Here is a 21,793-nt window from a genome sequence, read left to right on the forward strand (position 1 = left end):
TTAATTTTAAATTTTGAAATAATTCTAATCACACGATGTACGATAAACGATTACGATCACAAAATCTCTAGGACCCCTAGAAAAAGGATTCGGCGAGGATGTTTTTCCCTCCAAGAGAGCAGTATGGCCAACTTAGCAATAATGGTCCAACGTGGACTAAAGCTGACGTGTCACATCTCAGTAGAAGAATCCTGAAAATATTTCAACCGCCACCACCTCCCCCGTCCCCTAATGTTAAAGAAAGAAACAGTCCGCTGACAAGACAAATCCGAGAATCGAACACCCAAATTAAACCCCTTTTTATCTGTCAGAACCCTAATTTTCCATCTCTGAAAGATTTCAGAACTAAAGCAAGAGAAGGAGAAGAAATGGCGGCGGTTCCGGTCGTCCGCTTCCCGATCTTGAGGGCGGTGAGAGTGATAGGAGTGATAGTGGCGGCTCTGGTGCTCACCTGGACAGTTCATTTCCGCGGCGGATTGGCTCTCATCTCCGATAACAAAGATCTTATTTTCAACGTACGTCTCTGCCGAAATCCTCCTTTTCTCTCACTTTATTCTCCTTAAAGTTTTAATCTTTATTTTTCATAATTTTTTGTATAATATCTATAGGGAAATTAATTTCGAATTTTCTTTAAAGGTTGATGGGTTTGCGTAGTTGACTTGTTCTGGGTACTGGGTTTATCATGTTATTTGTTTTAGAGCTTAATTGTTGTCAATTTTATGTTTCTCTTCTTTGCTTGTATCTTAATCTTGTTCCGTGTGATCCCCGCTGCACTTAGGTTCGAATCCCCAGATTAGAATATCGTCCGATCAATTTGTAGTTCAGTATCATCTTGAACTGGAAATGATGCTTCTTTGGCCAATTTTCCTGGTTGTTTGATCTAGGAGAAATTTCTCTTTGTAAATTAGTATTTGGGGCATTGCCTTTGCGCTCTCTCTCTCTCTCTCTCTCTCTCTCTCTCTCTCTCTCTCTCTCTCTATATATATATATATATATATATAAATAGACCGTTTAGCACTTTTAGGTTTGGTAAATCTTATATGGTTGTTGTGTTGCATGTAGGTTCATCCAGTATTGATGGTGATTGGGCTGATACTGTTAAATGGAGAAGGTAAATTTTCTGTTCTTTGGGAACTTGACCCTGTATCTAGTTACCGATTTCTCAATGGTGCATCCTTCCCTGTAATCTAGGCTTAAAGTTTTGTGATTGCCTTGGATGATTATGCACTAGTACAATGAGTTTCCTAGAAGCATGCTAAGGATGATAGTGATTAGTTTGAAGCGTTTGTGGAGGTCCATATGGTTCCTAAGTGAGAAATTGATTCACTTACAAGAGTTTCGCTAACTATAATCGTATGTTATAAATGGTCTTGCTGGATTTTAGATGTACTCGGATACTTCTTTTTTCCTCCTTTGCCAAGAGTTATGTCTTATGTGAGAGCTAAGTAGAGTTTTTGTTCTTGTGCTTCACTTACCGGTACTTTTGTTTTGTTTGCTTCTAAAATGTGAAATAATTATATAGGGAAGTTATTGACTAGCTGTATGTTAACGAAAATTATTATGAATTTGAACAATCTTGTGTTTCTACAATGATGCAGCCATGCTAGCATACAAGACTGTTTCAGGAACAAAAAACTCGAAAAAGTTAGTTCATCTTATGCTACAATTCCTTGCCTTTTGCTTAAGCATCATCGGTGTATGGGCTGCTTTGAAGTTCCATAACGATAAGGGCATTGACAACTTCTACAGCCTACATTCGTGGCTGGGTCTAGCTTGCCTATTCCTCTTCACCCTCCAGGTACCTTTGTAGTTACTATTTTTCTTCGCCTGAGAAGATAGCGTACAACTGCTTTTATTCATGGTCATTTTCTTTTCCACAGTGGGCTGCTGGATTTGTAACGTATTGGTTCCCGGGAGGCTCGAAACACAGCAGAGCTAACTTGCTGCCATGGCATGTATTTTTCGGTGTTTATACCTACGCCCTTGCAGTTGTTACTGTAACCACTGGTATATTAGAAAAAGTCACCTTCCTTCAAACCAACCAAGTAATATCACGCTATTCGACTGAGGCTTTGCTCGTAAACTCTCTCGGAGTATTGGTCGTCGTTCTGGGAGGTTTTGTTATTCTTGCCGTTATTACTCCAATGAATAATAATAAGGGTGATGCTCTCAAAGGATCAAAAGAGTAAGCACAAGCTGCACAACTGTGCTTATATAAGTTCACAAAGAAGGCATAGGTTTACCCTAACTATGGATTATACAAGATTTTGTTATTGTCAAAAGATGGTTGTATGATTAAACTAACAAATCCCTTTTGTTTGTTCCTTTCGGATGATTTTATTTTCAATGGCATGATGTTATCCTTTCAAAACCGTTATTATCAGTCCAAAAACGTTCATGAAAACGCGAGAAATTTAATACATAGAGGAGTGCAAATGGCGTTTTTACGAGAAAAGAGAAAACATGGCACTTCCGAACGGCTAACAACGTGATACTGCGATTAAATCATCCAAAACCTGTGTAACATAAGTTTAAAACATCTGATTTGTGTAAGTTGTGTTTCACTGTATGGCGAAAAGAAAAACTTGTGTCTCAAGCGCTGAAAAAATGAACTTCAGGCTCTGGTCTCTTCTTGTATGTTAAAGGCTGCTGATTCTGAATCCACTGATACTAGCATCCACACAAAATTTCGGAGAAACCTCGCCGAATCATAAGATCCATTTCCGAGAGGGCGCTTTTAAATGATCACATCCACAAGTGTTCTCTTCTGTATTCGCGCACAATGACGGGCACACTTGTGGGTGGAACCTAATAGAAGCACGAAAACATCGAGTCATCACTCTTTTCAGAGATAAAGGATTGAAAATGTGAATAAACAATGAGTCGTAATAACTGCAAGTTCAGACTTAGAACATAAGGAATGCGAAACATTGCTCTTTAAGTTATTGCAACAATTACTTGAAGAAGAAAAGGATTTACCATGCCGTAATCCGTGATTATCATTGAAATGTAATCTGAAGGGAGTGCATCATAACTGCCAATAACAAGTTAAAACAGGAGTGCACAGTCAGTCCGGGTAGATTAAAGCCGAGAAATGTGATAGCACAGAACAATAAATTTATGAACACTTTACATCAAATTCAGAGGTTGAATATTTTCACAATTCGTGTGTCCATCCAAAGGATTGCCTTCCTTTCTACCAGGAACCTTTAAAATGACATCGGGATCACCTGCAAGAAGTGGAACAATTACCTGAGAATCAAGCAAACAGAGCATGAAGTTATCATAAACTGTCACAATGGTCACACAAATTAATGGCTAGGATGCATACCGAGCTCGTTACAGCAGATGGAATCAAGTTGTACCCTTTCGTGAAATTTATATGCCTCACAACATACTAATACCGGTACACGGAATGCATGTGCTACCATAGCAACACAAGCAGTGCCAACCCTTGAGTAAACTGTTCCATTAGACAGCACTGAAGAAGCACCTAGAAAAACTCGAGTAACTTCATGCATTATATATGAAGCAGCATTTATATGAGTGTACGTACAGCTGAGGCCTTTTCCCACCAACCTACGAAGTAAACGCTGTCCTTCAAGTTTTGGACAAGAGTCTACCACCACAACACGAAACTGTTTGCCAAGCTCATGGGCATGTAAAAGCAACATTTCAACTGCAGAGGATGACCCGTACGTTAGAAGAACATCACCATCCCTGATTTTGCTAACTGCATGCTTGACTATCACTTTATCAGCAAGTATGATCTTCTCGGATATGAACCGTTCAACATCTGACTGGAGAGATGCTTTTGCTTCTGACTCGGTCATAGTCAAAGGTAGCTTGGCAATTCGGCTCTTTAGAAACCGAATTGCATTCCCCATGGTGATTGAAAGCGGCCTGCACTCACTAAAAAATGAAACGTAACTACTTATTTTTGCTGTCAAATCCCTACTGAGGTTTTTCTCTGGTGGTGTTGAATAGTCTTTAATGGCTTCCTGAAATGCCAAAAGCATGGCAATACAACGAGCATTGCCACCCGATATATCTCCTGATAAATACTGTAAGCCAACCTGACATCCGTACAGAAAGCTACAATTAGATAGAACCATTATCTCTTTCATAATCACAATAACCTCTCGACTAATCGAGCAAAAGACTCAAACCATAACATGCTGACATAAGCATCTAAATACCTTATAAACAGCAGGATGCACAGGATCAAGTTGGAAAAACTTAGACTCGAGATCAGGAAGCTGAGTTCCATGCTCGTATTGAGGCAAATGCCTGAACAACTCAACCCTGTTCCTGGCCTCAGTTTGCTTGACCACTGAACGCCTTTTCGCCTTCTCCACACGACTTGTATCATCATATTGCATTCGCGGATGAGGAACTTCTTTCTTCCTCTCTTTCTCCGGCAGATGTTCACTGCCACCACCTCCGCCACCGCCCTTCTTCTCAGATACCGCCACAGATGATTGTGACACGAGCTTCGTGGCTTTAGGCAGTTTCACATTTGCTGCTGCCGAAGCAGAAGCAGCAACAGAAGGTGTTTTACCTCCTTCAGCTAATAACACAATGCAAGGAACACATTCATAATCAATATAAGAAATTCGAATTCTTTGAATTCAATTACATTTCTGTTAAAAACACTTGTGAATAAGTAAAAGCCTAGAAAAGCCATACCTTTTGCGGCAGCCTTAGCTGCTCGTTGAGCTTCCTGAACAGCCCGCCTTTCGGCTTTCGTGGTTTTCTCCTTCAGTGGCTTCGAATTTGCAGCTCGCTCGGTTTGCACTTCCACTGACGCATCAACATCTTTCTCTGCAAAGTTTCAATCTTTGTTTCTTCAAATTTTGCAATCCTAAAATGCTTGAGCTAAACCAAAACCCCTAATCAAACCAAAGAAAACGAACAGCAATCAGCAATTACCAGAAATCCCAGAAGGCATCTTGACCACGGAGACCGTCATCAACCCACTCGCGGGGACGCTACTCGCCTTCACGGCAGCCGTCAGATCAAACCCTCCACCAGGAAACGAAGATGACGTCGTCAAACCGGCAGCGGTTCTTACACCTCTGAATGCTCTACCCGGTGACATAACGGCGTCGTTTAGGAACTCGCCATTCCTCATCACAATTCCGTAGGACGACGAAGCAGTAGGAGGCGAGGCGGGGAAGAACTCAGAAGAGTTGTTGTAACTCCCGGCGAGTATGGACTCTCGACGGGCCGAGGAGGCTGGGAAAAGAACCGGACGTGTGGTGTCGGAGGAGTGACGCGGCGGGGGAATCATTACCGGAGAGAGGGAGTTACCGGAAGGGGAGATGCCGGAGACGGGAGGAGAGGAGGAGTAGGCTATGGGCTCGGGCGAGGCGAAGAAGCCGACTTGTCGGACCTTGGGGTCGCTGACCGTGCGCGGGGGCCGGCGAGGGTCCATTGGGGGCGGAGAGTGAGGGTTTTGGGGGGAGAAGACGGGAAGCAGGCAGAGCGTGTGAAAACGAAGTGGGAATTTCCCTTCGTAACTGTGCTTTTGATGTTGGGAAATTTTGTTTAAATCAATATGTCCTGTTTCTACATCTAACTTACTATTTTTACCCATATCAACTTTAATTAAACTATCCATATCTTTTTAAACTCATATTTACTACCTAAATTACACTCACAAATCCAATTCAATTTGTAGATTTATCCGTACACTCATTTAGAAATAAAAACCTAAGATTTGCAAAGACAAGTCTATTTCAAGTTAGGACTACGAAAAAGTTGACAAATTCTTAATCCAAACAATATGATCATCCTTGCAATCATATTGCAAAAGAGCTTGTCGCACTAGTTTAAGGGTTTTTTTTTTTTGTTTGTTTCAAATGATCTGAATCTGAATTCTAAATGCTATTATTTCTTTATTCTAATTTTTCTTCCCGCTTTGGTTTAAGTTGAAGTCCTTTCTCTGGTTGTGATTATCTATCAATTACGTACAAGATTTAACCAACTATTTTTAGGGATGAATATTTATCTTTAGGATGTATTATGTTGGATGAAACTGTAGACATCGAAATTTCGGAATCTTTCGTGTTCACAGAAACTTCATATCTTTTAGTATGATTTACCGCATGCATGCATGGATCAAAATAAAGGTAGGAGGATATATCATATATGTTTGTGATGGTGAGTTGGATCAAATAGATAATTATTCTCTTCAAAGCTCCAACTGCCCCAAGATTTCCAAGCCCTCGGCATTTTCAACTTAAACGATTCATGGTTGTTCCGCCCAATATATCATGGGAAATATACTATGATATATTTCCTGGATGATCTCAGCACTATGACATCTCTCCTGCATGTCATTTGATTTGTTGGACCTCAGCACTATGGCACTTCTCCTGGACGATGTCAGCACTGTGGCATCTCCCATTGCTACTGTTGTTGATTTGTTTGCGCTTTGGTGTTTGTTTGGGTTTATTGATATATTTTAATTGTATTATTAAATTTATCTTGTACTTGACGGTAATTATGTACTAGAGTAAAAAAGATAATTAACATTTAAAATTTAAATTGTATATAAAAAGAGGTTATATGAGTTCGAATAAAATTTCCCTTTGATGTTTTATTACAATACCGTTTGAAAGTAGTAAGCATTATGCACACAGGACCATTGACGATGACAGAACAAGATGCTCAAAATATTATTCTTCTTTTTCATTTTTTTTTTACTTATGTGACTGCCAAAATAATCTACGTTTAAATTGATACTACTAGATCGTAACATTTATAATATAAAAGAGTAAAGTTTAGTGACTTTTGTAGCGCTAATGACATTCATATTAAGGGCTCCGTTTAGGACCAGTGTAGTAAGCATTTATGCTTATAAACGTTTTTGGTTTTTTACTATAGCTATTGAATATTACATTGTAGTAGTATTCCTCTTCACTTGTAAATGAGAGGTTTTAGATTCGATTTTCACTAAATGAGAATTTGAAACACATTATTGCTAGCCCAATGTGAGACTTAACTCACTTTCCCACCCCTTAGTGTAGATAATAACGTTTGTTAAAAAAAATATATGTTTTTACCATAAACTAAAATTCCAAGTGCTTTTTGTAAAAAAACACTTGGAAGTTTTTTCTGGAGAAGCATTTGACGTGTGCTTCTCTGCAAAATGCTCTCTACAAGCTAAAGATCTAGTGTTTACCTTTGCATCCGAGATTATGTGTTTGTATCCTCTCTCCCCTAATGTCGTTTGTATCAAGCGAAAAAAGTGTACACGTGCAATCTGATGTTCATATCGTACGTATTAAACAAGGGGAGGAGTGCGGAAAGAAAAAACGAGAGTGAATATCACTACTTCGTTTAAGAATGTTTTGATGAGCATGCTCAATCCTCTGATAAGCATTAGCAAAATCATCTGAGATTAGGATTCTGGTAGAATTATTCACATGTCACAAGCAAGATCAAGAGGTGGGGCTAAATTTTCAAAACAAAATTGAAGTACCAAATAGGGGAACTGTAACTGGATAGGAGATACCCAATACTACTCCAAAGTTAATGTAACTCCACAATATCAATGTCTGGACCTTTCAACTCAGCGCGACAGACAATCACAGTTTAAGAACAACATTGACATAAAACTATAAATCCACCACAAAGATACTAATCCTCTTCTTTCGGCAAGAAAGTACGAGGATCACATAAAGCTTGGGGCGACTGGACCCTTTGACAGCCCAAGGCGAACTTCCATTGCATGATGTGTGTCCACAGGCCGGAATGTTTCAGATTCACGGGGGTCTGCAATTAGCACAATGAAACATATAAGAAACCAACACAATCATACAATTAATGGGTTAAAAGAACGAAGCAACAGTATGCGTTTCACTTGGTTAAAGAAAATTAGAACAATATGAACTGCTTTCTTCCTAAGTTTTACTATGATCGTTTAAACTTAGCTTCTACAAGAATGCAAGGTCTAAAATATATGCATACCAACTGAATTCCGACGATTGGCATGGAATTAAATCGATATAAGCCAAATCTAGGGGATTTTCCACTCAAGAAGTTTTAACTCATTACTTGTTACTTAATGATCCATAATTGTAATATTAGCATCTTGAAGAATCAAAATACAAAATTCCTAACGACATCAACCCGAATTAAAAACCAGTTGATTAGAAGAAAAAAAGGCTGCGTGTTTGAAATTCATGAGGATTACTATGGATGTTTAAAAGAGAGAATTACAAGAGGACCCTGATTGGTGAGTTCTTTACAAAGAGGAACGTAGAAGGCTCCGATTGTATCATAAACATTGAAGGAGTTCAAACAAATAGTTCAACGAGAAACCATGAATAGTTAAAGCTTAGGATATCAGTATTATCTACTTTGTATATGAAGAGTATTTTCTTACCATTCAGATAATCCTCAAAGCCGAAATCATCCAATTTTCCAGTCATTGCCTCCAAACCCAGCATGGAGGAAGGAATTGGGCCAGCAGGCCTCTGAAATCTGCAGTTGTTTCAAAGAATAGAGTACAACTCAGATTTAACGCCACTTTATATATTTATGGACTACACAAACTGGCATGCATTGAAGTATACAAACTACAGCAAGTAAACGGCTCAGTGTTTTAAGTCCATTACTGAATGTGATAAAAAAAAAACATAGTCACTATAATAAGCAGCACATACAATTACATCAACGGTCAACCAACAATATATGAACTTCGGAGTGAGTACTTCAGAGCAGCCTCAGACTAAAAGACAAAAGATTCTGTAAGCTCTTTTTTTCACTCATACTCGGTCTGGATATCTGACACAACTAATAAGTTAGCACAACAAATGTATAAAAGCACCTCAAATTGATAGGGAACTGGGCACAACCTAAGAGCAAAAACCGTACCAGAGATCAACATCTACACAGACAGAACCACCAACAAAGCTCTAATGCAAAACTTTCACACTCGCAACCCTTATGATGCAAAACCAACAATCCCACAACGATTCCAAACAAAACACGCGACCTTGTTTCGCAACAAGAAAGCGCAATAGACAAACATAACAAGAGAAAAAAAAACCCTAACGTTTCAACATAGCAACACACGTTTACTTCTACTCAATCATAAAAAATAAGACAAACCCATTACAACAATTCACAAACAGAAGCCAGAATTCGACAAAAACACGAATCCCATACCGAGAAAGGATTTGCCTTTCGAGATCCATCTTCAGTGGAAACGCACTTCCATAAGTGTACCCCAAGATTTTCCTATTTATCTGCTCCTGCGTTACCTTCGCCTAAAACCCAACAAACAAATAAACCCAAATAAACAAAATTTAATCACATATCTTCAATTCCAAACAAACAACAACAAAAACCAAGAGAGAGAAAGAGAGCAAGAGAGAGAGAGGGAAAATACCGATTCCAAAGCAGATTCGAGAGGGTGAGCGCCGACGAGGTCGCTCTTGACGCCGTGAAGTCCGAATCGAAGGGCGTCGTTCTGGATTCCTCCGATTTGGTGCTCGATTGTCTTCGGTGCCTCCATTTAGCTTTCTCTGGTTCTTCCTCTTCTTCTTCTTCTTCTTCTTTTTCAGCAAGCAATGTGACTTCGCTACAAGTACAAATAGGGAGACTCTTTTCTTCCGCTTTTAACTTCAATTTTTGGGTTGGGTCAATTGGGCTTTAGCTACTACCTATGTGGGCTTAATTGAGGCCCATTTTATTTACTGTGTTGGGCCAGACGATTGTGGTTGCGTTTGCTTATATGGGCTGATTATCCTATAGTCCTTGTGTAATTCTTTTTCTTTAGTTTCTTTTTCTTTCAATTCTGTGTAATTTGGGTGATCATTATGTTGATTTTTCCTATGGACAATATTTAACCCATTACTAGTCCAGATTCTGGGCTCGTTCCTTGGCAAAGATGCTTCTAAGAAAAGTGATTTTATTTGGAGCACGTTGATTTATTTATTTATTTTAAATAAAACTGTAAGCACTTGTGAACAGAAAATAGTTAGAAGAGTTTTTGGTGATCCAAAGTAGTGTCATCTATTTCCTTACGCAATGACATGGATTAATACATGGTATTACAGTAAATGCTTCTTAATTTTTAAAACTCAAGGGTTTGAGTTATCATTTTTCATGAGTGTGATAAAAGTTCAAAGTTTAAATTCCAGAAGGATATGTGTTACCATTAATCCATCTGACTGGGTAAGAAAACTATGTTTGAAGTGTTTTTGAGTAAGAAAATCGAGTTTTGAGGAGCTTGCGTGTGACGAACACATAAACACTTGAACACTTAACTTAGAAAAAAGAAAAAGAAATCTCTAAATTAACACTTCAGAGTTTCAAAGAAGCAAAGGGCATCGAAGAAATATCATAATTAAGAACATAAAAAGTGAATTCTATACAAAATAATTGTATTGTATTAATGTAAATGTAGGGTTACAATCTATGTTTACAAAGTTTCCTCTGATTCGTTCTCCGAAGATGTGTAGATGGGTGTTGTTGATTCGAGGATTGCAATGACTTGATCTCGAATGAATAATTGCTGCAAGGATTTGGCTTATGGTGATGGAACAACCGGCACGAGTAGTAGTGCTTGATGATTCTTTATGGGTTTGACGAAGAACGGGGAGGGTTTTCCGAGTCTTCTTAATTATTGGGGGTTTGAGTGCTTGAGAGCTTCACTTTCAAAGTTTCAGCGTTTGGGCATGAATGATTTTCTGGCCTGTTTCTTTGTCTTGGAACCTCGTATTTATAAACTCTCAAAACTTTGCTTACGGATAGATTTGACATTGATTGTAGGCTTGATTAATTGACAAAAGAAGTATGACTCAATTTGTGGGCCGGTTCGTAATTTGACTCCATCAATTACATTTGATTTAATTAAATTAAAATCAAATAATTCTTTTCCGTCAAGTGTTGACACATATCTTTCTTGATGATTTGTTTAAATTTGATGAGTCACATTCATGTGTACAACTTGTGAGACACATGACGTATGTCATGTATGCCTTGACATATTGAAACTTTTACACCATGTTTGGGTGAAGAAATTTAAGATTACTAAGGAATTTAAAAATAACTGAAATTGAAATGACGAGATTTTATTTTCTATAATTTGAAAATTTTCTTGTTTGGTTAACCTAAAAGAATAATGAAATTGAATTACGGAATTTGTTATTTTTCAACTCTCAATCATAGAAATTGAGAAATGATACCTATTTACATGGAATTTGAGCTTGGGATTTGGAGGTCCTAAATTCTAAGTTTTTTTTCCACGCTGAAATCCTAAATTTCTATGTTTATGAATCCAAATAAGAGAATTGGTGCATGTTAATTTATAAATCCTGACTTTTACTAAAATTTCATGTTTATTTTCCTCGTTCAAATATAATGTTAATGTATTAGAGAGTATTTATTTAATCGAAATTTCAATGTAAGAAAAAAGTGATCATGATGAAAATGAAAGCCATTTAGTGGCTATAGTATTGCCCAGACCCCTTACCCACCAACTATCGATCAGCTAGCTTTGGGGTGCACCGTATTTCCAAAAGCAGATTCTGCTGGGTATTATATTAGATATGGCGTACTTCTCTGTACACTCGCTGAAAAGTAAGCAATTATTATATTAGATTTTGACATAAATCAATCGCTTTGCATTTGATATATGCAGGAGAGATTAGGTCTCAGCTCTCTGGTACCAGTACCCATAGCCTTTCTGTCTCCAGTCCCGGTAGGTAGGGTTTTTTATGTATAAAAAACTGGTCATTGACGAACTACCAGTACTGTCAAGTGTGTATTACGTATTGCCATGCGGACCCGGCTTTTCTGTCATTCCAGTTTTTATACATTTCTATCTCTCTTATTTTGTACGATCACGATTAAGTTACGTCAATATTTTATATTAATTTTCTTAATAAAAATAATAAGAAAAAAAATAATAATGATTAAAATATTAAAATGGTTTAACCGTAACTGCACAAATAGAAGAATATGAGAATGTATGAGAACTGAAAAAGCAGAGAAGCGAGGTCCTTTCCATGCCCAACCGATCAAAGGAGTGACTTGAAGCCGTTGAAAATTATATATTATAATTAATATTATAATATTTAACTTTTATATGAATGAAAAATAAGAGCCATATGTTATAATTGAATTCAAATTCATAAATTGCGTCTGTTCGTTGAAAAATTAGGCAACAATCACAATGTTTCAAAAGGGGTGGCTTGAGTTCTATATAAACTCAAACATCCCACATATCCAATGGACCGAAGAAAAGAGTTTTCTCCTATGTCTTTTATTATTTGTTAGTCAAAATCCGAGTCGTGTCTTGAGAGTACATAATATATGAAGTTCGCCAGAATCCGTAGATTGAAGTGCTTTGACTTTGGATTATATATTGTTGAATCCTGAGAGACGGATGCCTATCGAACTACAAATACAAGAGTAAGGGCGAAATTTTGTCTTTAGGACATTACATTTATGTAAGCCTTAATCTCCAAGTTTGTTAGTTTTTCTAACTTTCTTTCTAGTTGTTTATATTAATCTCATACATAAATTGATGTTGTGAATTTCTTTATGATTATTATTAATGAAATTCTTGTGTTATTTTCATATTTTCTAATATTGCTCTAACAGACGCCTTAATCCGTGACCCTTTTTAATCACCCTTTCATTCACACACAGAGCAGAAACTATAATATGATTATCTCCTGCACAAATCTCTGAACAAATACCGAACATATATATATATATATATATATATATATATATATAGAGAGAGAGAGAGAAATTAAAAGGGAAAGAATTACTTCAGTTCATCGCTGGCCGTCACTTCCACTATTCTATGTACCTCACTCTCTGTTGCAGGTAACTTTCCACATGTGTGTCGTTATTTTTTTGGTGAATTTGTTCTGTTTTTCTTTTCTACTAAGATTCGAACTGAACTTGGTTCTATCATTTTCTGCTATCTTCACCCAGTTACCTCAATACATCGTTTCTTGATGTGTGGTGTTGTTTCGTAATTTTGATGATATTTCAAATCATGGCCATGTCTTTTGATCTGTCTGGTCTCCGGTGACGATATTTGATTTTCCAATGTTACTACGAAGAAAGGTGGCGGGAGAGAAATGAAGAATTTAAAACAAAAATTTGAAGGTGAAAAAAATTAGAAGGTTTTTTGGTTCTTAGATCTTATTTCGGTGTATTTTTTCTACATGTCTTCTACATCTCTCCCACCATATTTTCTTTATTTTTTATCTCTCATTTCTCCCATTGTATATCTAATCTAAGACAACAATAAAACCAATAACAAAAATGAAATGATTATTAAACGAAAACGGGCACTCAATTTTCAATTTTTTGTTTTTAAATTATCTGAAAACTTGTTTGATAAATATTTTCATGAAAATTAGAAACAAAAATTAAGCTAGAATTTGAAATCTAAACAAAGTTGCTTTTAGATTTTTGAAAATTGACAAAAGTGGCTTTGAGTTTTTCAAAAACTAAAAGTAGTTTTGAACAAGTTTTCAGTTATAAAATAAATAAAAATAAAAGTGAAAAGATTATTAAACAACCCCTTAAAGATTTACTTGTAGCGAAACTGAAAGATACTCGAATAAGTATATCTAAAACTATATTAATGAAACTCTATTTATCAACTAAAAGAGGATGAAAAGACATTTTTGTCTTCTATCACAACAAAAATGTTAAAGACAGTAATGTAATTTCACAAGGCAAAATTCTGTTTTTTTTTTTTAAACCTTACCTACATGTAATGTTATCATTTCTAATTAAAAAAAAAAATAAAAAAAACCTCTCTCTCCTCACTAAGTTCTCTCTCATTCTCTTCCTCTATCCTTCGATTTTAACAATAAAAGTAAAAAAGTTCACACTTTGTGTGTAGGCATATACTAGTACATGTATAACTAGAGAGTAGATAATGTTCTCCTTCGAAGTAGCAACCATGATCAATCATAGTTTTAATCTCTATTAATTAATGAAACCCTTTTTGTTAACCAGAAGAGGATGAAAAAACTACTTAGTCTTCTATCACACAAAAAAAAATTATGGGCAATAATGTAATTTCACAGGTCCAAATTTTACTCTTTTTTTTTTATTGAAGCATCACTTACAGGTGATGTTAAAATACCTCCAATATTTAAAATAAAAAAAATAAAAAAAAACCAAAAATAAAAAAAACCTCCCACTCCTCCCACATTCTCTCTCTCCCTCTCACCTTCTCATTGTCTAAAAAAATGTGTTCATACAAACAAAATGTGTAGGCAAATGCTAGTACATATATGATAAAAGAGTAATTCTAGAGAAGTCATATATATACACCATATTAGTATATTATATGATGTGGCAAAGGATGCATACAACAAAAATCCAAAGAGATAAACTCATTAATTGACATGTACACATTACTTGTCATGTAAAATGGTAAACAAATGTGATCTCCATAACATTAGAACAATGATATACTAAGAGTGGAGATTTAGGAAGAGTCACACAATGACTTGATTATTATATTTTGAACTTGCCATCTATAACCAGTCAAACTTGAGATATTTGATTTACTAGTGAAGAAAAATACACTAAATTGGTGACCACTACTCTCTTACTTCTTAGAAGTGCTATCTATTGACTCACTGTAGACAGTCAGATCTAAAAATAAATAATTAGATGACATACTTCCTAAATATCTAGGGCTAGCTAGCTTGAGAAAGAGGGGAAGGAAGGACAGGGGAAGCTAGGGTAGATGGGAAGACAGATACATGCACGGTTAAACGATTTTCATGATCCTCTTATCTATACTACTTTTCAGTTTCTCTAGCAATTTAACTTCAAGCTAAACTAGTACGAACTAAAATTAGGTTGTGTTCCCAGATCAAGATACAGAGATCAAACTTCAAAATATCTTGGTGAACCTCTTACTGCACGTGATATTGCTAGTGGAAATATCTCCATGTATGTACGTGTGTAACATATAATTAGAGATTTAGCAATTTCCTTACGGAGCGATTGAATATAGGACCATGAATTTAATGAAATTGCCCCATTGAAATACTATGTACGTGCATTATAACTTCTAAACATAAATGTTGTATTTATGTGTGCGTATTTTAATGCATTTCACAATAGAAATATAGACAACATAACCAGCTCCAGGAAGAGAAAACAGGAAACATCGTCGATCTTCAAAATAAATGCATATATATGTAAACATCAGGAAGAACAGTATCTAATTCTCCGCACAGGATTAACTTATTCCGAATAAGTAGTTTTTTTTTTTTTTTCCTTTTCTTATGTGCAGATTAAAGAGTAGGTGTTACCTTGTGTAAATACTACAAGTAAAGCTACAGCTTTATAAGTGGATTAAAAATTGTGTTTTGAACTATTACAACACCAAACATTTCCCAGCCAAAGAAAAAGAAAACTATTGCCAGGGCCACCGTTTTTGCCAAGTTTTCTCCTTTATCTTGAATAAATTTTTTTACACAATTCATAAAGAACAAAATTCGGTGAGGGCATCATTATCCTTGGACCTTGACTATATTGTTTACCAAGATTTGTTTGATTATTCTTCCACAAACTTCTTAATCAAAGCATAAACATGTTCATCACACACCTTGTGCAATAGTCCATCAGGCTAGCTGTTGAATACTAATATATCCATATCAATTCGATCGACAAGAAGCTATAGCCTTATACATTACTGTGAAATTCAAGATATTAAAATTAGCCAAGAACGTGCATGCAAATAACTATTTCTATGGAAATCTGGCTTACTTTTATGAGATTGCTATTATTCGTATAAATAATAACCTTAAATCCTTCAATCGCCATATTTTTTAACGGTAAAATTAAAACAGTCTTGCTTAATTTCCAAGGAGCCTTTAACGTAACAAGCTAGGAAGGAGGAAATAAAACCAGAAACAAAGGGGAATAGAAATTTCACATTCCTCATCCCATAAATCTGCTATAAACCTTTTCACCTTGGAAAAGAAACCATAATTCGATAAGCATCCATCTTTAATTTTATGGTCGCTCTAGTAAAGATTAATTGTGTGAAATCCATGACAAATATCAAACACGGAACAAGTATCGTGTAATATTTATCAAACAGGGAACAACTATCAGGTGATATTTATTTTTTATCAAACAGGGAACAACTATCAAGCAATATTGATCATGGTGAATCTCATTACAGCAAGCATAAACCCTGTTCATCAAGTATCTCCTGGCACCGATCCTTTTCCTTGAAGATATCACTAGTTAAATCAGATACTAATTGTCAGAACATGAATATATACCCTATGTGGTGAGTTTGATTGTTTATAGCATATCTATCCCCGCTTAAATTGTACCTTTTTTAAATTAGAACAGAAATGTTTACATCATAAGTTAAAACAAAACAAAAAAAACACGTTATAACTAATTAACAAATATCTCATCAATGTCATCAGTATTAGTCATTATGGTAACTCTTGAGGAGCTGTAAAACAGTGGAACAGGTGACTCAATAGATATATTAATGAGCATTCAAAGAAATACATGAACAAAAATATAGCTTACTTCTTTGATCGAAGTTAATGATTTGGAAGATAATCAATAAATTCGCCGGATAATTCCACAATTAAGCCTCCCAAGATTTCAGTTCCTGCAGATTGAAATCTTAATCATTAAATCTGGAATCGAAAAATAAATAATTGAAGAGAGGCATGGCTGCAATATATATGTGTATATGTTTACCGGTGGAAATTAAGATTGATGGTGGCGATGGCACAATTAATGCTAGGGCATGGGGAAAGCGCCATTGATGTCCCAATTTTGAGATGCATTGGGAAATTGGAGGTGGCTATTGCTGGAACTCTGATCAGTAGTATTATAATCGGAAACTACTGATGAAAATGACTTCATTTTGTTTCTTTTGATCAAAGCAGATTGATCCTCCTCGTGACGATGATGGTGATGAGCTTGATTGGCCAAGAGGGATCCCAGTTCTTGATTCACACGATGATCTCCAAAATTAACCTTCGACGAGGATGAGATGTTTGTTTCGTGATCATCAAGCTGCTCAATCATTAAGTTCAATTGGTTCAACATCTGATGAGGCCTCCTACTAGTAGTGCACATCTTTTTCTCTCTTGTCCTTTCCCTTGCCTTTGCTCTTGCCTTTGCCCTCAACTCTTTCGCAACATAAGCTCCGGCAGATTTAGATTCTTTCAACTTCTTCATCATCACCATCTCTTTTTCTTTGCTCAATACATGGTTTTCCACCTCATTTATGTCCGAAACAACCTCGTCGCACTCGGAAGTGGAAGACAAACTCTTGGACCGCTCAGAACTGCAGCTCAAGTTCTTCTTCTGTGTTCCGAGATCCCTGATGGCCTTTCTGGACCTTTTTAGTAGCCACTCGATGGTTTTACTTGCCCTGTCAAGCCCTAGCAGGTCTTGGAGGTCAAAGAACTGACGGGCAACGTTGAGGGACAGCCTCACCCTACGGTCCCTCAAACCCTGAGCGGTGAAGATCTTGCTGTGCCGGTCTTTCTTCGTCGCGGCCGGTGCTACTACTACATCTTCCCTAGAAGAGTGAAGAAAATAAGGAATAGTATTATCATTACTAATGCTACCATAGTTACTATGGTAGTACTGATGATGATCTCCACAAGATGATGATATGGTGGAGTTTATACTACCAGGCACGGTGTTTGATGAAACTCCCAAATGGGTTAGGGTTTGATGAGAAGGAGGCGCCAATAAAGCAATATTTTGCTGTGAAAATTGACCAGAGAGGGGATCAGGAATGTGATGAAGGAAAGTGTCTCCAGTGCAGGTTTCTAGGTTTGCACAAGGAGGAGGAGGAGGAGGAGGAGGAGGAGGAGGGTAATTTGAAGAAGAAGAAGAAGAAAAGGGAAAGTTATGTTGAAAAGGACTTACAGTATTACCGTTATAACTGGAAGATGAAAACATGATTTCTTTTTCCTCAGGCCGTGAGGCAGTCCTTATACAATATAATACCTTTGTTAAGAGAGCCTCTTCTTCTTTTGAACACTAGAAAGAAATTATCCTAATTTCGAACAGGTAAAGAGAGCTTCTTCATACCCATTGAACTTCTCAAGACTTCTCTTTTCAGACTCACTTTCTCACTGCAACTTCAGATCCATCTGTGTTCTTAAAAAGAAGATCAAGGGGAGTGAGCTCTGCTGTGAAAGATGCATAATATCGGATATATAAACACGGAAGCACTAATAAGTGGGGGATTGTTTTGTTTGTGTTGGAGACATCTGAATGATGGGTTTTTGGTTGTTTCTGTTGTTCTACTTTTCTGTTGTTCTTTTTTTTTTTTTTTTTTTCCCGGTGTACTGTTTCTTGGGCGGAGTCTTGAAGGTACAGTATTTGGAATAAGGATCCTCTACTGATCTTCTTGGTGAGAATCCAGAGAATCTGTGTATTTTATCCGTCGATCGTACATCGTATGATAAAAAATTATTTAAAATTTTATTATTTAAAATTTTATTATTTAAAATTAAATACAAACAGTACATGAGAAAAATTAATTACATAATATACGATGAACAATCATGATTTATAAATTTTCAGAATCTTCACAAAAGGAATCCGAATTCCAAATTTTGGGTTTCATTGAGGGTGACGTGTCACCGGAGATGTAAGGCGCAAAATATGTGGGTTTGTGCCACTTAATGTGGAAACACCATGCCGAGCCAAAACTGATGGGAAATTTGACAACCCAACTTTTAGACCCGTTAAAATTTCCAGAAAAGAGCAAGACCATGTTTAATTAACTAGGGTTAGGTTAGGCAATACCCCAGCCTAGATAATAATTTCCAAGCACATTTTTGCTCTTTCTACATGGTTCAGATAATTTTTGTGACTTAATTTTTATTTATTTATTCAATTTAAAGGTCAAAATAAAGGAATATGTAAGAGGAATAAAAAATTCTTATAAAAAAAAGTAAGAGAAAAAAAAAAAAAAAAGACTATATAAATCATTCCCCAACTAGATAATGCCTCTTGTAGAATTTGAAAATTAAAAAGTAAACTTCAATTTTGGCGTTAGCTTTTTATGAAATGGTGTTTTAATTTTAATATGTTAACTTTTATTGGTGTTAATATAACACGTAGTCTCTCTAATTCATTACGTATCATAAAAATCGAGTATACACAAAAGTTTCCCCATTGTTGACAGATAAATTAATCTAACATATACTCTTAGGTCCGTACTTCTTAAAAGGGAGCCTAATTCATTATGACCATTACAAACAGATGAAGCGGGAAAGGATTCTTATTTTTTTTTTATAAAAATGGAAATTAGTTATAGGGTCCACACGACATCGAATTTTAACAATCTGAACTATTTATTTTTCAAGTTGCACCTCATAGATCATCTTTGCAAAATATTAGCCAAATCAGAAATATTTAAGACATCTAATTGGGTTCAAAAAAATTAACGAATACTTTGTTATATAAGAAACAATGAAATTTTATCTTTATAATTAAATAGGCAAATAATTTTATATTGAATTTAATTTTTGTAAGGATGATCTATGAATCGAGACTTACAAACTACACGGTTCAGATCGTTAAAGTTCGATGTGGAGTGGACCCCACATACTTTTTGGAAAAAAATAAAGATCCATTTGCATAAATAGCCTGTACAAACATATATTCTGTATTTGTCATACAAATATTAAGCATGCAAACGATCAAAGCTTTCTATTTGCTTGGAAAAGAAAAAACTAATGAATTTTTAGGTTTTCCAAGCTGCTGGATGTGGTGGCTTCGTATATGGAAATTGCTAAAGCTTGCACATGCTTTTGTCTTTTACCCAGCTATAGAGGTAGCAAGTAGTGTTGTCGAGGCAGGTATGCTTTTTGAATATCCCATCTAGGGTCGCTTTCACCCTCTTTTTAAGTATCATATAAGGTGGAAAGTAAAGGAGGATCGGTGGAAAACAAGTAGGGTTCATTTGGGGTGTTTCCCTGGCTAGTGGAATGTGTTAGCCTAACTAAACCATCGGAGCATTTCCACCCATGAAATTTTGCCATGGCCAAATCCAAAATCCACTTCAAAACCCATTCCACCCACTCCTCCAAGCCAGCCAGCCTTTGCAGCAGCCATGACAAATCTAGCCCCGAGTTCGTGGTAGTTACTATTTACAATTGATGGAGAGTAACATAATCGCAACAACTTATTCAAAATTAATCTCATTCGTTGAATAATTAGTAAATAGTAACTGTCATAACAGTCACTGTTTATAATAGGTAGAAAGTGATAAAGAGAAGCCAAAAAAAATTTACTATATAAGTGAATAGTAACTACCACACCTATTTCTAAACTCAAATCCATCAGATGGGTGAAAATGCTCTCAGGCATGGATTTCATTTAAATTAAAAGCGACATTGGCATGTTTCAACCTTTGGCATGTTTCATAAAAATTTACTATATAGTTGAAGACTGTAATTGTGTTTAGACTTGAGACCATCTTCAATCTTTGAGTTAATACTTAAAAGTTTTAACCTAGAAATATGTTTTCTACTCCAACCCTTCTGGGTTAATTTTTAGTCCGAGGTTATTAAATAATAAATTTAGAATTCTTAAAGTAACTTTAAAAAAAATTTATTTAGACTATCATAATTAATTTTATGAACATTTTAACCTCAAAATATTTAGATTCCTATAGATATTGGAAAATCACTAAACCTACACTATAAAACTCGTGGAATACTATAAAAGAATATGAAACACATGAAATAATTTTTTTTAATTATTTTAGCCGTTGGATTTAAATTTGGACCATTATATCTTTTTCTTTACCGTTAAATTTAATCATATTAGATCTTAGCCGTTGGATTCAATAAATTTATAAATATCAAACTAAAAAAAATACACATATATAGTGGGCCAACCCACTAACATGAGAGGAATTTTGGCCTAAATTTACCCCAAAATGAGTTTTGGGTTAAAACTTATATTTGGCTTAAGGGTTTGAGCAAGTTGGGATAGGTTTAGAACCTAAAATTTGAATTTTACTCTAAGGATTGTAGGTCGTAGACGTTGATGCCGCCGTGTACTTTCCCTCTTTCTCTTATCAATGAATTGAATATTTCAGTTAAAAAAAAAAAAAAATTGGTGTGGCAATAACTTATCAAAGTGATGCAGAAAATAATGAACAAAGTTGTTGATGCACGAAATCGAATGGACATTGGAACAACGAAAAGTGTTAAGTGTTGGTTGCTTCGATCACCTAGTTAGGATAATGTGTAAAGAGGATAATCTCTCTTTCTCTCGAGCTATTATGTGAAACTGAGACCTAAAGAAACACTCGGAGCAAATACGTGCTGTATCCAATCCAGCCTCTATCCAAGTTTTGACACTTGTACAACTTATGTAAATTAATTTATAAAGCTAGCTAGAGTTTTCCTTTTTATCTATACTAAGGGGAGGGATGGGTTTAGCCTCATAATGGGCTAGCAATAATATGGTTTAAACTCGCTTTTGATGAAAATCAAACTTATGACCTCTAACTTAGAAGTGAAGAGGAATACTACTAGACCTTAGTACTAAGTGGCCAATCAATTTCTGTTTTTTGATCTAAACGTTTGTTGATCCTTCCATTGCATATTCCAACGCATCAAAAACTCCAGCCCCATTAATTAATTTGATCAGATTCATATGTTATAATTCTCAATTCTTGCTTTTGTGTTAACCCAATTTTAAGATCTTAATTCAGTAGGTTGAACATGACATAACTAAGAATTCCAAATTTCCAAGTATTAAC

At 35.8% G+C, this 21,793-nt stretch overlaps 4 protein-coding genes across 4 annotated transcripts; 1 reads left to right on the forward strand and 3 right to left on the reverse strand.

Moving 5' to 3' along the window:
• The first annotated feature begins 174 nt into the window (after nt 1-174).
• LOC137740174 (transmembrane ascorbate ferrireductase 2) lies at nt 175-2,371 on the forward strand. Its single transcript, XM_068479992.2, has 4 exons — nt 175-515; nt 1,063-1,111; nt 1,599-1,798; nt 1,881-2,371. Exons 1-4 carry the CDS (start codon nt 369-371, stop codon nt 2,187-2,189), a joined length of 705 nt encoding a protein of 234 aa, XP_068336093.2. The 5' UTR covers nt 175-368; the 3' UTR covers nt 2,190-2,371.
• A 99-nt stretch (nt 2,372-2,470) lies between these two features.
• LOC137739098 (uncharacterized) lies at nt 2,471-5,561 on the reverse strand. Its single transcript, XM_068478587.2, has 7 exons — nt 4,933-5,561; nt 4,690-4,824; nt 4,200-4,570; nt 3,332-4,076; nt 3,134-3,230; nt 2,980-3,034; nt 2,471-2,808 (listed from the first exon to the last, which is right to left on the reverse strand). The coding sequence occupies exons 1-7, from the start codon at nt 5,435-5,437 to the stop codon at nt 2,746-2,748; spliced, it is 1,971 nt and encodes a 656-aa protein (XP_068334688.2). The 5' UTR covers nt 5,438-5,561; the 3' UTR covers nt 2,471-2,745.
• Nucleotides 5,562-7,456: 1,895 nt separating this feature from the next.
• On the reverse strand, nt 7,457-9,612 carry LOC137739676 (cyclin-B1-2). Its single transcript, XM_068479337.2, has 4 exons — nt 9,404-9,612; nt 9,181-9,281; nt 8,396-8,493; nt 7,457-7,782 (listed from the first exon to the last, which is right to left on the reverse strand). The coding sequence occupies exons 1-4, from the start codon at nt 9,527-9,529 to the stop codon at nt 7,682-7,684; spliced, it is 426 nt and encodes a 141-aa protein (XP_068335438.2). The 5' UTR covers nt 9,530-9,612; the 3' UTR covers nt 7,457-7,681.
• Nucleotides 9,613-16,340: 6,728 nt separating this feature from the next.
• On the reverse strand, nt 16,341-18,232 carry LOC137738751 (uncharacterized). The gene is made up of 2 exons (XM_068478227.2): nt 16,744-18,232; nt 16,341-16,651 (listed from the first exon to the last, which is right to left on the reverse strand). The coding sequence occupies exon 1, from the start codon at nt 17,962-17,964 to the stop codon at nt 16,786-16,788; it is 1,179 nt and encodes a 392-aa protein (XP_068334328.2). The 5' UTR covers nt 17,965-18,232; the 3' UTR covers nt 16,341-16,651; nt 16,744-16,785.
• Between the last annotated feature and the right edge of the window lie 3,561 nt (nt 18,233-21,793).

This window comes from Pyrus communis, chromosome 9 (genome assembly GCF_041283825.1).
Source record: "Pyrus communis isolate YQ-2024b chromosome 9, ASM4128382v1, whole genome shotgun sequence".
Taxonomy (NCBI): domain Eukaryota; kingdom Viridiplantae; phylum Streptophyta; class Magnoliopsida; order Rosales; family Rosaceae; genus Pyrus; species Pyrus communis.

Excerpts from the sequence above, each read along its gene's own strand:
- LOC137739676 (XM_068479337.2), bottom strand. The coding sequence starts at position 9,529 with ATGGAGGCACCGAAGACAATCGAGCACCAAATCGGAGGAATCCAGAAC. Across the intron at positions 8,494-9,180 it reads GAAAGGCAAATCCTTTCTCG|ATTTCAGAGGCCTGCTGGCC; the intron begins GTATGGGATTCG and ends AAACAACTGCAG. Across the intron at positions 7,783-8,395 it reads CTTTGAGGATTATCTGAATG|ACCCCCGTGAATCTGAAACA; the intron begins GTAAGAAAATAC and ends TGCTAATTGCAG.
- LOC137739098 (XM_068478587.2), bottom strand. The coding sequence starts at position 5,437 with ATGGACCCTCGCCGGCCCCCGCGCACGGTCAGCGACCCCAAGGTCCGA. Across the intron at positions 4,077-4,199 it reads TGCATCCTGCTGTTTATAAG|GTTGGCTTACAGTATTTATC; the intron begins GTATTTAGATGC and ends TACGGATGTCAG. Across the intron at positions 3,231-3,331 it reads CATCTGCTGTAACGAGCTCG|GTGATCCCGATGTCATTTTA; the intron begins GTATGCATCCTA and ends CACTTCTTGCAG.
- LOC137738751 (XM_068478227.2), bottom strand. The coding sequence starts at position 17,964 with ATGTTTTCATCTTCCAGTTATAACGGTAATACTGTAAGTCCTTTTCAA.
- LOC137740174 (XM_068479992.2), top strand. The coding sequence starts at position 369 with ATGGCGGCGGTTCCGGTCGTCCGCTTCCCGATCTTGAGGGCGGTGAGA. Across the intron at positions 1,112-1,598 it reads GATACTGTTAAATGGAGAAG|CCATGCTAGCATACAAGACT; the intron begins GTAAATTTTCTG and ends ACAATGATGCAG. Across the intron at positions 1,799-1,880 it reads TATTCCTCTTCACCCTCCAG|TGGGCTGCTGGATTTGTAAC; the intron begins GTACCTTTGTAG and ends TCTTTTCCACAG.